The sequence below is a fragment of the Pinus tabuliformis genome, chromosome 7 (genome assembly GCF_031772625.1).
Source record: "Pinus tabuliformis cultivar Carrire ecotype Pingquan chromosome 7, CPIR1, whole genome shotgun sequence".
Classification (NCBI taxonomy): Eukaryota; Viridiplantae; Streptophyta; class Pinopsida; order Pinales; family Pinaceae; genus Pinus; species Pinus tabuliformis.
This window is the reverse complement of record NC_142293.1, coordinates 1,657,474,169-1,657,492,023: the sequence shown is the minus strand read 5'-3', so window position 1 is coordinate 1,657,492,023 and position 17,855 is coordinate 1,657,474,169. Positions and strand designations below refer to the sequence as shown.

The following is a 17,855-nucleotide window of genomic DNA, read 5'->3' as shown; positions in this document are numbered from 1 at the left end:
TGTCCAAAAGTTCAGTGGGACCCATGGGCAAGTTGTCTAAAGTGTTGGGTTGGTTCTTGAAAGTCCTAAAGCTGATGTTGAATGTTTGTATGGTGTGTTTCCATCAGTTCCACTTCCTTAACATGACTTAGGAGGTCAAATCATATCATAGTGGTCTCTCGTCGCATGTTTACCCTGGCAGGCCGGTTACTTGGGTAGATGTGGGAGGAGGGTGTTACATCTGGGAGAATGATCAGGATTCCGGAAGCTTCCTCTTCTAGGAGTTTCCAGAAGTTGTTTCAACTACTTACCTTGGATAAAACATTCGGATCATGTCCTTCTCTACTTTGGAGTTTTCACCACTTATCCTTTGATCTTATCCCTCTATCAAAGGTGGATCTCTTACCTTAGATTGGTAATTGGATAAGAACACCCAACTTACCCTACTTCTCTAAATATTCCCAACCTTCTATGTGGTTGGGGGTTGGCTTTTGGAGAGTAATTTTGCCCTTATGCTGTTGTAGTGAGTGGTCATCATCTCATGCATTTAAGGTGATTGGAGGTGCATATTGTGACAAGGAAATGACGAGTCAACAACTTGGAGGAGCTCTTCTACAAGATCAGCTGCTACTTATGGTTGTAATCTCATTCCATTTATATTAATGTAAAGAATTCATCGTTTTCCTATATGTGATATTGTTATTTCACTTATTTCAATACCGTGTTGATCTATTGAATAAGTACTTAGATGATACGGCATAGATCTCATAGTTTCTTCGCTTGTGTTATCTAACTGTGAAAATTCTAATTTTGGCATTCAGAGTTGGAATTGGAGCTTCCAAGCTAAAGGAGTGAAGTGTGCGAAAGATTCTAGGTAGGCCTCACTCCGTCATCTATTTACTTTAAGGAAAAGCATTGTGTTCCTTGCCTCTCTATTGTTCTAGGTTAGCCACCGACCTAGGGGAGATACTTTTGTCTGCAATCGTAAATCCCATAACAAGCACTATAGGTACCCTCCCAAGCTAGTCAGCCTCCTCTTGATTGAGGTTGCACCAAGAGGTCACCTAGCTTACGAGGGGTCCAATGATAGATCGTTCAATCAAACAAGGTTTCCCTCTATCCCTAGCAAACCATGTCATAGAAGCAAAAGCCTTAGGTTGTCTCTTATAGTGAAAAGCTAGAAGGAGGCCATCTACAAAATTATTGAACCTAGACAAAAAGATTTGCAATTGATTAATGGGATTTCATTGATGACTTCTTCATTATTAAAGAAGATGAAGTCTCATATGTGAATACCATTGAATGCTTCTAGATACTTTCTAGCCTGCCTTCAGTTCCACGTTTTAGCTAAAAGAAACACTACCAATAAATTGTGACCTACTCACTAGATAGTGAAGGAACATTACTTGAGTTTGGATCTAGCGGGGTAAGACCCTCACGTTTTGAGATATTCCTTCTGCGTTTGAAGCCTCTCTTAAAGAACTGTAGTAGTTTGTAGTGCAAAAAGTAGAACAACATGTGGCTAAATGGATTACCAAAACTCTCTGCTTACCAACCTATTACCATATATACCCCAAGGTACTAGCAATCACCCAAGTTTATTATTCCACCTATTTAGCATTGTACATTAAAATCAAAGAAAGATAAACCCTTGATTTGAGTGAACTTTGAGGGGAAAATCAGTTTCATTGTGAAAAACAAAACCTTTGTCATCAACCAAATAACCAAGGAGGTTTGAGAATCATTAAGGTGCATATGCAATCCTTAGCACTTTGTATGAAATGGATTTACTTGATCATCACATACACCATATGTGACCCCATTTTAAAATTCAAGGTTCACAATGTATGTGGAAACCTTGGGAAGCCAATAAGCCTTTCATTCGTTGGCAAGGAGATTTTTTCATGAATGACCATTCACTTTGGCGGTCTCAAGCCCTCCTTCACAAGTGAACCGTTGTTGGATCCCTCCCAAGGTAGGTGACTTTCTCTTATGAGAGGATGCACCAAGAGGTGACCTATCTTGGACCGTAGTACTTTGAACAAGGAGGAGCACCTTGGACAAGTCAACCAACCTTTTATTGTATCAATATGGAAATTTCTACAATAAATAGTCAATAGCCACTAACGTTCTATTGTATCGGTAAAACAAATATGATATGTAGCATAGGTCGCTTCATCTATCTGCTATATATTCTCAAGAAAGAATAGATATGTGAAGACAACCAGAATAGGATTGAACGATTTGTACTTGATGCTTACCTGGAAATTACTTTGGAATTAAGATCTCTGCAACCTTAATGGTGAGATTCATTATGCATAGAAAGGGAGCTATCCTCATAAATGTGCAAAAATTGAAACATTAATTCAACCGTGTTGAATAAGGCCAAGACTACTTAAGTTTTTGTAAAACAAAAGAAAACGTTATATTGCAAGAACTAGCTTATCTTGAAAAAGAACGTTACATGCCTACAACAATAAGGTGGTCAAGCACTTTTACACAATTCAAATGAAAGTGTTCAGGAGAAATTCACGTTTGTCTATTTTTATTTTGAGTTGGTGAAGCAAATGTCTCAAACATAACTTGATGTTAATACAGGCATTTTCACCACGGCTAGGGAAGTTTCTGCTGGTCAGATACAAATTTTGGACTGTTCCAGTTAGCTCACTCACGATTTCATTTATCGTAGTGCCAATGGCCCAGGCTACTGTCCAAATCACCTCTCCTGTAAAATGATAGAGAATGGTAAAAGCCATTTGAATCATCTCTATGTGCCCTAAAAGAAGCCAGGCCTTACCTCTATGGTCCTCACTTATTAAGTGTCCAAAATCCTTAGGGCTATTAAGAAAACCATTGAGGAAACACATGGAAATGTATAGGGAAGTTTCAACAAACTTCAAATAAATTATTGCAAATATTAAAATAGTGCAATTCCATTGGAATTCCCTTGAAATTTATGTGAATAAATATATCAATAGCCAAGTTCCTACCGGACAGATCCATAAGGGATCTGCAACAAGCATTTCCATTAAGATATTGAAGCTAAATTGTATATCAAGATAATCCCAAACTTGAATTATTGCAAGAATATATTCTAGAGGAAATGAATTCTCTTGCACATACCTAAGCACAAGTTCCCTAATCCCTAATTCAAGAAGTGGGAAACTTCAATTAAATTCTCTTAATTGTGAACATAGTGCAATTCCACTAGATTTCCCATGAATTCTTTTAATAATATATCACCAGCCTAGTTCCTACTGGACAGATCCATATGGAACCTGAAACGAGCCTTCCCATTGAGAAATTGAAGTTAAATTGTATAGCAAGATAATCGAAAACTCGAGATGGTTGCAAGGATATATTCTAGAGGAAATGAAATCTCTTTCACACCAATTCATGAATTGTCCATCAAGGTCAGGCAGTGTAGGGTAGGTTTTATGAAAGTGGGATACATGCCAATATGTGTCTGCTATGGGACAATTGATAGATTGAAATGTCTTTTGTAGATTGCCCTTCTACAAGGAATTTGGGATGTATATATACGCATACATTTCAAACGGTTTTAATAACAAAGTCAAGATCTAAAGCAATAGTTCTTTGGTTCCAAAGCAGCATACTGGAAAGAAACCTACGGGATCTGAAACAAGCCTTCCCATTGAGGAATTGAAGCAAATTATGGCAAGATAACCCAACTCTAGAGATGGTTGCAAGGATATACTGTACAGATTTCAATCAATTCATGGATTGTCCATCAACGTCAGGCAGTGAAAGGTAGGCTTTATGAAAGTGGGATACTTGCCAATGTGTGCCTGCTGTGGGACTGTCGATAGATTGAAATTTGAAACATCTTTTGTAGATTGCCCTGCCACAAGGAATTTGGGATGTATATACTATATATAAGCATATATTTGAAATGGTTTTAATAACAAAGTTGATATCTGAAGCAACAGTTCCTTGGTTCTAAAGGAGAATACACCATTCAAGTAATAATATTGTGACATATGCAGAGGACACCTTATAGATATTCGGCAGACAAAGTTGCATGAAACATCTGAGCTTGAGCAATATTGGTACCTTCTTCTAAAACTGATTTTCAATTTATTGTTTGGGATATGTTGTTCATTTAATCAAAATGATGATTATTTTGTGAAAGCAGGGCGCTGTTAATGCTCCACCAGGGGTCAAGACTTCCCAACAACATGTTTCTCTTTATGCTTGTGCTTGAGAGTGTTTTCCTATGAAAAGAAATTAGTATTTAAAAAGTACAACGATTGTTTAAACATTAGGCTTAAACAACAACCCAACATGGAAGGCTCATAATCGTGGACACTCAACATACACACAATTAAACATAAGACTTGTCATTTTTAGTGTAACTATTTCAGATGTGCATGCTTGTCCATATGTATACATTATGAAGATTATTTTCATGAGGAAACTGTTACTATACTCAGGTATGTTTTGAAAATATTACTCTGCTGTTCTTAAGACAAAAGGATTAACAATGTAATTATCAAATTTTCTAACTAATATATTTAGTAATTCGAAATAAAATATTGAATCTTTTCACAGCCAGTAAAGATCCTCATAAATTAAAATGCTTTAAACCTCAGGTGATCATTATTTTTTACAATTAAAGCTCAGAATCTATAGCTTTCCTTCCAGTTTAGTTTTATAATAACAAATCAATCAATCAATAAAAGAATCCAATATACAGATGTTCTAAAGAATGGAATACAAATATAAATATTCTAACTGTGACAAGCTAATAGAAAAATAACTTAACACCTATTTTTTCTGCCATGTATCATAAAATGTTTCAGTAACACCAAATTTTTCTGCCATGAAGCATAAAATGTTTCATGTACCTGTGGTATCATGTCTATAGAAACAGAATAAATGGCTATGTGAAGACCCCATGTTAACCTTAAAACCCTCTTATTAAGCCCAAGATATTGAGTTATTACATTAATATTGTTATGTAAGCTAGAACTTTTTATTGTACTCTTCATTACAATTACACACTTTGTCTCCTACACAGACACCAAGGAGACCTACTCTTGGAATCATCATGTCTAGTATTGTATTGTATTCATTGTAAAAGAAGGTCCACCCTCGAATTGGATTGTATTCCTTGACTTCTTATAATTTCTAAAGTGCATGGTTCATAACAGACTGATTGACAGCTAGTCCTCCATCACTTAGAATATCTTAAATTTAATTAAAATACAGTGTTCCAATCCAATACATGTACTCTTTGTATTGTCATCAACATACACAAGGCAACATCCAATAGTATCAAACTTAATCATATGATTACTAGCAACTAAACAGTCTTGGTATAAAAATTACAAAAGCACTCATGGCTCTAAACGACTGAAACTTCCATACACTATTTATATATTGCACCTGTTCTGCATTATATCGTGTCCATCTTGTTTTTGTACATCCTAATTGACGAAGCTCTCAAACCTTGAATAGTACATATTTACTACGTGAGGCTCTAAGAAACAATAGGGTACGAAGCACAAGTTGCAACACCTGCAGAAACACAATCCAAAATATTGTTATCACATTTCCTTTTCGTGTGCAAAGCCTCGCATGAAAAGCCTCTAAGATGCAGATTCATGAGCAAAAGAATACAATATATAAACAAAAAGAACATAAAATAACTCACCACACATATTCTTCCCTAACTCCATCTTGAAGTATCCATCAACACCCCAGCTCTTTCCCCAGGAATTCTTGATGATCCAGTGTGGAGTCCCCTCCTCACTAACACCATACCCAACGGCCAAAACAGCATGGTTGACATCCTGCAAATAAAGTTCACACCCACTTTAATTCTTTCACAGACAGTGGCCTCACAAACATTTCCTGAAAGCCTCACGAGGCATAAAGTTGGGATGTTTTAGACAGGAGACAGTCCACAATGTGACATCCTTTATTTAGATCGAGGATTTCGCAACGATGATTATAAATATAACTAGCCTGGTAAAACTGATCATCCTTTGCCTAGTTTGCTATACTTTGGATGTTTCAGTAAAAATAAAGCAATGGACAATCAGCTTCAACGAATTCAGATTTCTCTAGATTTGAATCTAGAACTATATTTTTGTATAGAATGTTCTTTTGAATAAAAAAAATATTTTTAATCATTAGTGATGAATTTCCCCGTACCATTGGGCCTTGACCACAAGTTGTGCTTGTAAAGACTCCTTCCTTGTAAAATCGAAATTCCTGATTAACTTGGAATGCCACACTGACAGGGCGAACTAGACCCACAGCAGCTTTGAGCTCATCTTCTGCCCCCTGTACATCATTTGTCCAGCATAAAATTCATTTACTTCACCATTCTATTAATTGAAATAGTTGCATATATCAACAAATAGTCGAACAAAATATAAAGCAAAGCTACATTCTCAGCAATAAAGGCAAATCTGATGAGGGTGACAGAAGTTACCAAACTGATGTTGACACTATCAGCAACCTTTACACCGACATTGTTTACATCATATTTACAAACACCATCTTTAGCCAGGTAAGGATAGGCTTCCTCAGTGTCAAGCCCTCCGTTGTACTTGATATACTCAAATGCTTGGGATGGCAGTCCACCACTGCAACCAAAGTTGTTAAATGCTCCAGCACAGTCAACCAGCTGCTGTTCAGACAGGATAACAGTCTTTCCTGTAGCCTGAGTATAGGCAGCCTCTAGTGCTCCAGTAGTGCTGCAATATTCAATCAAGTTGTCATCTTGATTTTGGTCTACCAGAATTCTCAGTGGATCATAAAATTTAGCTGTTTCTGAATCATTAACTTAATTTATAAAAAGGATTAAAATAGAGTTGAGCATCTACCTGAATGTCCAGCAGGAACCACAATGGGCTTGGTTTTTTACAGGACTCACTATGCCTTCTTGTCTCCAGTCTTTCTGTTAGCGCAGCAGTCCAATCAAGCAACAACATATTTTAAAATATTAAAATAACACTTGAATATTCTTACGATTCCTCACATTACAATCGCCAAAGAAGGAAGAGAGAAGATTAATCCAATCATCTAATACACAGTTGAAAGGGTTTATCTTGGCACGACCTTCTGGTGCAAAAAAATATGATATTTTATATTTACAATGTCTTTAACATTCCCTTGTATACCTATATGGTTGCCCCATAGAGTGAAATATTTCCTAAAGAGATAGGTTGCCCATATGGTGAAATTATCTCTGAAAGAAATAGGTTGCCTAAAAATAGGCACGAAATTCATGGAAGACGAGACCACTCTATAGATTATATCCACTATAAAAGTCTCCAAACAGAATGTATAGTTTTATATGTCTAGACAAAGTCAGTAAGACTGAGATATACACATAAAAAGGCTTTGAAAACTTTCATTACTTGCAATGAGTTTATTTAGTATCATCAAGAGGATCATTGTATTACCTCCGCAGGAAGCTGGGCATACGTCAACTTATGGTTACTGTTGGTAGCCGAACAGTTCTGTGAAGCACCCAAATATTGTCCATGGAATTCCTCCCATGTTATGTCAGCAAACTCTGCACAAGATTGTTCAATATACTTTATCAGTTCCAACTTCATTTCAGTTTTAGTATAATAAAGCCTTCAAGGTATGCCCTGATGAACCCAAGAAACAAACATCATGACACGAGTGCATTGTAAAATCATATGTTGTTCCATAATATCTTTTTATGAGGTTCCCTGATTTCTGTAGTGTCTTTTCTAATGACCTACTCAGTATTCTTGCTTTGTCAAATCATATGTTGTTCCACAATATCTTTTTATGAGGTTCCCTGATTTTTGTAGTGTCTTTTCTAATGACCTACTCAGTATTCTTGCTTTGGTTGTCTTTTGTTACTTCTATCAAGCGTGTTCAACTCATTTCATTCCATCTTTGGCTGAAATAGGTTCACAGATTTTAGTACTTCCCCCACTTACATCTACTAAATGTTGGGGCCAGCTTGGAAATAATATCATGGTATCCTAGCACTCGAGTGGACTGATATTCTACTTATATATATCCTAGCACTCTTTGTATATATTTCCTGGTCTGCTGGCCATGGTGTATGGGTTTTTCCATTTCTGACCAGATTGTGGAATGTGGTTAGCAGGAATATCTGATATGGGTAGTTTTACGATAGAATTCTACTATCGATGAAACAAACACATGGCACTATCATTGATCTGTATTGGGATCTAAAAATAAATAATGAATTAGTTATTAAAAGAAAAGATGAAACCACGTGAATGTAACTGTCGAGCCCTTGAGTCGTCATTCTCAATGTATTAACCTGTCATTTTCTCCAGCAGCGAAAGGGGAGCAAAGAGGGACAGAAATAGGGAAAAGGAAGCAAAGGCTGCTGTGACAACATGACGCAGTCCAGAACATAATATGAAATCCTTGCTTCCAACACTAGGGTGCAACTTTGCAATACGACTGTATTTCTCTGTACCTAAAAACTATGTAAATTGTTCTCCTGATGAATAAAGCACTTTCTGTTTTCTAAAATATAGTTTCCTTGTGATGGATCGGTGTTTATGGAAAGAGTCTGCCCTGTTTTCTACTGTTCAACACAAAAAAATGCTCCGTTCTTTAGAATCTTTTTAACTCTCTGTTGAGTAGGGCAGTTCCGTGCTTTGTTGCAAACACTCTACTAGTGTACCTTCCTATTTGAAAATTCCATTGGCAGGTGTGGTTAGCAGTATGAATTCCATGGTACAGTCACTGTATTGAAAGGTGTCAAGAAACGGATCAGTTTGGGGATCGGAGCATTGCGTCCTAGAAGTGTAAGCCCGAATCAGAGACCCATATCCCACAGAAAGTACCAGATTAAGCGTGTGGATAGTATTGACAATAAGTTAGCACTAAGCCAGTGGAGAGGAGGTGTATATGGGTATAGAATGAAGCCGGTCGAGGAGAATGGACCATGACTTTGAAGAAAGATCCTCCAACATGGAGACAAACATTGAGTCCCTACAGGAAACAATGTCCCATGGTGGACCTTTCAGAAGAAAGGTATGGCTGCAGGGAAAGAGCCAAAGCATGAAGAAGGAGAACCCTTTACTGAAGAAGAGAATGTACGTAATCCCCTTTCTAGTTATTTTAAGGTAGAAGCTAAGATTGATATCTTACCCTTTGACCGTGCTATTGATGCCGAGAGATTGGATGACTGATTAAGGCAGATAGAAGTATATTTCACTTGCCGAGGCCTTCAAACAATCAGAAAATCCATTTTCCTGACTACAGATAAATGATCGAGGCTTGCTCTGGTGAGAAAAATTTTGTGAGCACCAACTAAGGCAAGACAAAGGTCAGTAGTAAATTGAGAAGATTTCAAAACAGTGTTAAGCAAAAATGTTCTACCCAGTGTGTATTGAAGGCAACTTCAAGTTAATTGGCAGCACCTATGACGGAAATTAGGGCAGGAAGTGAATGAAGACACTGTCGAGTTTCACAAATATTCTACCTTGCTGGAAGTTTTCGAGGAAGTTTCTCGTCGTGCTTAAGTATTTAGAACGATAGCATCTCTCTACATTGAACAAGAGCTTGAGTTATTTCATGTTCGGTGCCTAGATGAAGTTTGCACGAAGCCCTGCGTGTGGAGATGAAAGGGAAGAATATGCAGACATCCAAGGAGTAGAAAAAGTCCCTTCATATGCCACAGGGAAAGCATGATGCAGATGAAGAAAAGACTTTTAAACATTGCAATAATTGTAACAAGAATCACCACACTGACTAAGAATGTTGGGCATTGCATCTGAAGCTCCTTGCAAAGAACTGTGCAAACAGAAAACTTATGATGGCACAACCTGCACCATACAAGGAAAAGCAGAAAGAGCAACTGAAGTTGACGGCTCGGAAGACGTGAATGAAGAACTAGAGAAATTGCTAGCAGATGTCTCACATTCCCTTAAAAAAAAATCAGAACAGTTCAAGACAGAACTAGTAAAGCACAATCTCATAGTCAGTGACACCTATGGAAGTGTTGATGGAGACCATCTATAACTAAAATGGAGGTCGGATCAGTAATAAGTTAATAAATATATGCTTCCACCGTCCATAATCATATAGGGTGGTGTATTTCTGGATATTGTTAATACTGTGAGTTGGTGAAGATATTTGTCCAGCGTTTCAGTTTCAGGTAGACACTTCCACTCAAAAATACCACCAACATATAAAAACTAAAACAAAGATTCGTATTAAAAGAAAGATGAAACCACGTGGGTGTAACGTGTAACATGTAACAGTCCAGCAGTTACAAACCCGTGAAGGATGCTGTCACAACAAGACACAGTCAACAACTGAATATGACATCCTTGCTACCAGCTCCCTGTGCAAGACGACTGTTTATGTCTGTAACCAAAATTCTGTATATTGTTCTCTAGTTGAATTAACTTTAAAGCAACGTTCTTTTTGTTTTCTGAAATATGCCTTTCCTTGCGATGAATCTTCTTGCTAAACTTCTGATTTACACAGTTTTACTGGTTTCTCTGGCATAATCTGTGTTTGCAGAAAGGTCTGTCCTGTTTGCTGGTAATCAATCCTGTTCAACACATAAAATGGACTATTTTTTGGGGAAATTTTAAGCTCTGTTCAGTACGGCAGTTCAGTTCTGTGCTGCAAAGAATGTATTACCAGTGTGACTTCTTACTGCAAATAGCTTTGACGGGTGTTGTTAGCAGTTTGAATTTCATGGTACTGTCAGTGTGTTGAAAACGTATGAGTCATTTTCTTCTAAGTTGCTTCGTGCACTAAATTCAAAATTCATCCAGAGAGGTTTCAAAGAGGACCCAGGAAAGGTTCGACGCATTAGATAGCAAGGAAAGCTTCATAATATGGATATATCATAAGACCAAGGTGTAGAAAACCCAAAGACCAGAAATTCAAACGGCTGGTGAGGTGAATTCCTTGAGGTTTGATTTTTCATTTATTCCTTGTAAGATGGCTAAGAGTGTAAGACATCCATTAATAAATTGAAATACATGAGTTATTTGAAATTATGTTTTTATATTGTTTTTTATGTAAGGCTTCGCTGCTTTTTATTTGGTTTTGATGATGAATTACACTTCTTGGTTCAAAAGGGTAGGCCAAAAATTTCTCATATGTGATTTTTACCGAAAAACTTTGCTTAATTCATTACGGATCACAGGAACATGAATACAGAAATTACTACCCTATATAAAAAAGCCATTACTATTAAAGTTCAGCCTAAAACCTATAATAACAATAATGATTTTTTTTCACATTATTTCCTTATTTAAAAAAAAAATGCTCATAAACTCATCCTCAATAAATTATCTAAATAATAAAATTATATATTTTTTATTTAAAAATAAATTTATTTTAAAATTGTGATTTAATTAAATATTAGATTAATATATAAAATCCCAGGTTCAAAAGATAAGGTATTTCTTATTTTCAAAAAAATTAATTTAAGCAAAAAATAAAAGCTTACCGATGCCGATGAAGCTATAAGGAAAATAATATTATTTTATTTCTGTCTTATTTATTTTTGGAATTATTAAATTTAAAGAATATTATTTTGGAATTTTGTTAAATGTGTTTTTTTGGATTTTCTGGTATTGGAATCTGGCGGCTAATTTTGAGGTGAAATCTTGATTTTTGTTATTTAAACTGGTCTTTTGACTGTATGTATGGATTCAGCAACCTGAAAAACCTTTAAGGTACTTCGATTGTGCAGGGGTTACTCATCAAGCTTGTGATTTCAATAAATGCCTACAATATTTTAAACCAAAAAACTAACCAAAAACACTTTCAAAAAATCTCAATAAAAACAATTAGTATTATTTTATTTCACTATGTTATTTATTTATTGTATTATCAAATTTCTTCGAAATTCAAGAATTTGTTTGGTTTAAAATGTACTTTATGAGTGTAGATTGGAAAAACTTTACTTATCCAATATTTATTGGTTTTTAAGAAAGATTTGTTTAAATTTATAAAATAAAATTAATTTATTTTAAATATTTTTAAAAATTTTATAATAGGAAAGTTTTAAAAATATAATTTTTCTAAGAAATATAATTAATTATTTTAGAATTAAACTAAAATTTAATAATATTTAATATCAAATATAGATTTTTAAATTTCTTTAATTATAATTGTATGGTAAAAACAATCTCATATTAAAATTTAATTTCCATAAAAAATATAAATAAACAATTAAAACCCAATACAATATACAGATTTTATATTATTTTGATTAAAAATATATAGCTTATCAATGGCAGAGTCTAATTTATAGAAAAAATAGATTTTTTTACAGGTAAAATAATTTCAAAAAATAATGTGATTTTTTGTTGTTTAAAATGTATTTTATAATGCATAAATGGATTCAGCATCTTGAAAAACTCCTAGGCACTCGAATTCTACAGATTAAACAACTTAAATTCAAACTTTTAAAAACCCCTGCAAAATTTTGGTTAAAATTACCCAGAAAAAATGTGAAAAAAAGAAGTCATTTTCTCTATTAGTTGGACTACGCCTAATTATATATAATCCCTTTAACCATATGGAATGTCTTTAACAACAAATACAACACCCATAATTCAAGGATACATATTAAAGAAAAAGAAACTTGGACCCTAGTCTAAATAGGTGAGGATGTCCCTTGGAAAAGAGAGTGATTTTTTTCGCAAGAGTTTTAAGGAAATATTTAGAAATCTAGGTTACAGCTCTTAAGTTTTAAAATTTTAGGTGTTCTAGCGGTTGAGGCTGCTGAATCTATTTTCATCATTAAAAAAAACAATTCAAACACTCTCAATTTCAATTTTTTTTTAAATCACTAAATTCCAATAAAAAAATTATCATCCAAATAAAATCTTCAAACTCTTAAACAAATCCTAATTAATATACCCTCACTAACTAACACCTACCACATTTAAAATCCTGAATCATTAGCACCCAACCATAGTTCAAATGAAATCATCACCTACTTAAACAAATCCTAATTAATATACCCTCAATAATTAACACCTACCACATTTAAAATCCTGAATCATTAACACCCAACCACGTTTATAGTTCATGGAGCCATGAACGGCTGACAATGTTACTAAATTTTTTTACAGACTTCTCGTCTTTAAAAAAGACTTTAAAAAAACAAAAATTAGAATTTAATTAAAAAGCCAATTGTATATTAAAAAAAATTAAATTTATTTCAAAAAACAAAAATTAGAATCTAATTAAAAAACCAAAAACCAATTGTATATTAAAATTTATTACAATAAAAAAATAATAAATTTCTAAATTTATTACAAAATAACAAATCTTTTTTTTGGTTGATAACACCACACAACCAAGTTGATGATCTCATAAACAGTGAAATTTTTGAAAATAGGTTAAAAGTTAAAACAGTTAAATATGTGTAACAAGTGTTAGAGACTGCAAGTCAATTACAGGAAATGATGCCGGATTCGAAAATACCTAAATTAGAGTTGCTGAGACTAGATTGGTACCGTGAATCTGCCCTCCATTCAAGGCAGGCAGAGGCAGTCTATAAAACTTTTACCACTCATCCAGTCTCTTTCAAAAGAAAATCCTAAATGATAGTTGCTAAAACTAGGCTGCTAGAGTCGATCTGTCCTCTATTCAGGGTAGGCAGAGTTAGCATATAAATCTCTGGTTAACCATTCCTTTCTTATTATCTTTTCTGGCTCAATTTTGCTGGATTTGGAAGTTAATTCTATATTGTTGGATTTTCTAAATTATATTAACAATAGATTTAGTTTAATTATTTTATGTTTTGGTTTATTTCGTTGAATCTGTGATTTTGAAAATTCAACATTATATTGAAAATAAATTTAGTTTAACTGTTTTATTTTTATTTTTTTTATTAGAATTTGGTGATATAATTTTTTATTATATTTATAGGTTTTTTTAATGTATAAATAGATTTAGGTTTTTCAAAAACTTCTTAACCATTTGGATTACGCATATTTTACAATTCAAACTTGTCATTTCAACAAATTCCCATAAAATTTTAGAAAAAATTGATAAAAAAAATATCCCAAAAACCTAAAATATGAAAGAATTAAACTCTCATAAAACTTTGAATAGATGACGAATAGATGCACTATTAAAAGGCATAGTCAAAGTTGAAATAGCTTTTTTCACCAGAATTCATCAAAATCTGACCATACAATTTCAAGATTTTTTGTTGTTTAAAATACATTTTTGAATGCATAAATGGATTCAGCACCTTGAAAAACCCCAAGGCACTTGGACACTCGAATTATGCAGATTAAACAATTTAAACTCAAGTTTTTAAAAATCTGTCAAATTTTGATTAAAATTAATCAGAAAAATGATCATGAAAAAGACCATTTCTTCTATAAATTAAACTACACCCTACTCCATAATATACCGTAAAAACAAAAAACAAATTAGGACTTCAAAAATATTGAATAAACAAAAATAAATATAAAAAAATTAGACTACAGCATTAAAAAAAAAATTGAATGTTTAATAATCTCAATTTATTTGATGTTTTAAAAAGCCAAAAAGCCTGGCAGCCTTCCCCATGAGGATAGATGCTTGTTCAATTACCTTCTAACTAGATCCTTGCAAGCTTACATATCTATTCCCCGTATGATTATTAAATGAAACTTAAGTGGTTAACAAAAGATCCAAGTTATGTTTAGAGTTGGCAGCCTCCCCCATGAGGATAGATGCTTGTTCAATTACCTTCTAACTAGATCCTTGCAAGCTCACATATCTATTCCCCGTATGATTATTAAATGAAACTTAAGTGCCTAACAAAAGATCCAAGTTAGGTTTAGAGTACACAGCTAAGGTTGAATCTCTTTGGGGGTTCTGGTGCATATACCCTTGCAAGCTCACACCCAGGCTTAGTTCGATTCGTAGGACCTCGGGCGTGTCTCCGCCTTGCAATCTCAATTCTACACGCGGGATGCATGCTTATTAATCGCCTCGCCCCAAACTCCGGTTCAGGCATGCAGATCAAAAACATTCCCCCCTTTCTGCCCTAGTTTTCTGGCCGGCACAGATTGTCTCTCGCATGAAAAAGGAAGGGCTGAGCTGAGTTTTAGGAAAGCAGGAATTAACCATTCATTTAGATACAACCAAAATTAGTTATCCAAGTGTCAGCTGGTCCATATAGGCAGCTGTGAGAATATACAGGCCCTTCTTCCCTGTCCAGTGGAACTGAGAAATGCCCCAAAAATATTCTTTTCTACTGCTCCTGACGCTTCAATTGATTAAGCGCCACGTAAAGCCCCTACTCTCCTAACGACCGGGGCTTTAAAAACCCCCATAGTCATTCCGCGTTTTTCTATGAATAATATCCTACTGCGACGGGATTCAGCAACGCCTATGTGATTAATTGTCGCCAATTTTAAGACTATTATCCAGATTTTCAGTACAGATGCAAACAACTGTAAAAGAGGGCGAAATTACCATTTATTGCCAAAGTATAAGGAAGCTTCATTCTGTTTCTTGACTCGATCAGCTCCACGTTCTTCACAAAAACATTGAATCTATGCACAAGCTGATGGACAGAATCGTACCTCTTGCCATATCTGCACAAGATTGAAAGAAAAGTATTACAAACTTTCACTGAATGCAATTTTTAACCGACCTCTTCAATACCCCCATACATAACTATCTATTCCCATTCATATTGCAACAGTACATGCTACAAGGCGGCCATGAATGCGATTCTAACACAAAACAAGAAAACCCAATCAGACACAGATAAGATAAGAAATCTCAGCTATCAGAACCATTTGAATAAATCACATCACAGACCTGGCAGCGAACTCCGCAAACTGTAGAGACTTGGGATTGGTTCCCAAGATTTTAACGAAATTGGACTCCAGGTTCTGGATCTTGTCAGTGACCATATCAATATACCCCGTTTCTTCAAACGACCTGGCAGCAGATACAGATACGGCCAGCAAAAACAAAGTGCTCAGAACAATGGCGAGGACGCGAGCCATGGCGGGCGAGACTGTTGAAACCTCTGAACAGAGCAAAGGCGAGATCGGTGGTGAAGAAAGAATGAGGTGGGTTGGTTGGAGAGCTGGTAGATCCCTCGTATCTGTTAATATAGCGAAGGGTTCATAAGGAATCTGTAGGTATAACGATCACCAAGTCGGGAAGTCTTTTCAAGTGGGCCATCCGATCATGCACGCTAGTGCTTTTGTTTTTCTGGTAATATTGGCTGTATTTTCCCTTTAATATGGGATCCTCTCATTTTTAAACTAATCAGTGTTAGGTAATTTCGTAGAAAATTTGCAGCGGGTGTTATAAAGTCTTTCCAGGTGGGGCCCTGTTTTTAAAATAATCACTCTGTGAGAGCATTTCGGAGAAAAATCAGTGTGTCATTTGTTATTTTATTGTTGCACCAAAAGGGGAGATTTCCAACAGCTTTTTAATATTTAAAAAGAAAGAAAGTAAAAGAGAATATATAATTATCATTTGTTTAATTATTCATATTATCTATATAAATATAAATATTATTGGCATGGGCTTAAAGTGGATAGATGAAAATGCCAAAAGCTTTACCTAATATGATTGATGTGATTTTCAAGAAGCAAATACATATTATTAATCATAAAATTTATTTAGAATATTCTTATTAGAGTTATTTTATTTGAGAATTTGTTTATTATTTTAGAAATTCTCAATTTTTTATTTAAAAACTTTATATATTCGGGGAAAAAATATCATACATTAAAAAAACTTTTCATACATAAATTAAAAAAGTAAATTATGGATTTTTTTATGTAGGTTGTGGTTTAAAATAAATATTTATTTGTTTTAATAATTTTATGTTAATGGCAACATATAATAACATGTTTTAAATATATAAGGAAATGGATTGTAAATGAACATTATTAGAAATATTATAAAAAATAAAAGGAGTTCATGATATTTGGTGTGTATTTATATGGTTTATATAGTACATAGTCATGGAATGCATTCACATATGGAATATGTAATTATGGAAAAGATATATGGAACAAGTTTATTGATCTCAAAAGAGGTCAAATGTGTTTTAATAATTTTATGCTAGTGACATAAAATATAATAACATGTTTTAAATATATTAGGAAATGAATTATAAATGGACATCATTAGAAGCATTATAAAAACCAAAAGGAGTCCATAACATTTGGTGTGTATCTATATGGTCTACATAGTACATAGTCATAGAGTGCATTCATATATGGAATATGTAATTATGGAAAAGATACATGGAAGAAGTTTATTGATTTCAGAAGAGGTCAAATGTGTTAATTTCACAAAGTATCTAAATGTGATTTTTTTTCTTTCTTAATGCTTTGCATTCATTGGTTTTCATGTTTGCTAAATGTTCGGGTGATATCTACAATCCTACTTATGATTCGGTGAATGATATTGTTGTGAAGGATAAATTTTGTCATTCAACCTACCAATGTTTATGGTTGCATTAGATAGGGACAAGCCTCGAGATTTATGCATAGTCAAGAAACATGCCATCTTGAGCAGAATTTGTTTCTTGTTTCCATGCTTTATTGGTGGGATTGGTTGTTTGATTTGGTTCACTGGTAGATTAATGGCAATAACATAGGGCTAAATCCCCATGAGTGGGCAATTTAGGTGACCTTCCATAGTGCTTTGTTAGCGAATACTTTTTGGATCCAAAATTGCATGTCAACATAACTTGTTGGCCAATACATTAAATTATGTTTTGGTCTAATCGGTTTTTAACATCTTCCTTAGAGGCACCAAAACTAAGATATTCTATGATGTTGCGTGCTCTACTTATTCAGCGTTTGAAGCATTTACTTACTATATTGCAAGACCATAATATTTGTTGCAAAATGGTGTATGTA

At 34.3% G+C, this 17,855-nt stretch overlaps 1 protein-coding gene across 1 annotated transcript; it reads right to left on the bottom strand.

Moving 5' to 3' along the window:
• Positions 1 to 5,176: 5,176 nt before the first annotated feature.
• On the bottom strand, positions 5,177 to 16,093 carry LOC149254817 (thiol protease aleurain-like). The gene is made up of 8 exons (XM_089460230.1): positions 15,784 to 16,093; positions 15,433 to 15,554; positions 7,419 to 7,531; positions 6,837 to 6,910; positions 6,443 to 6,707; positions 6,160 to 6,291; positions 5,657 to 5,795; positions 5,177 to 5,520 (listed from the first exon to the last, which is right to left on the bottom strand). The coding sequence occupies exons 1-8, from the start codon at positions 15,972 to 15,974 to the stop codon at positions 5,483 to 5,485; spliced, it is 1,074 nt and encodes a 357-aa protein (XP_089316356.1). The 5' UTR covers positions 15,975 to 16,093; the 3' UTR covers positions 5,177 to 5,482.
• Positions 16,094 to 17,855: the final 1,762 nt, after the last annotated feature.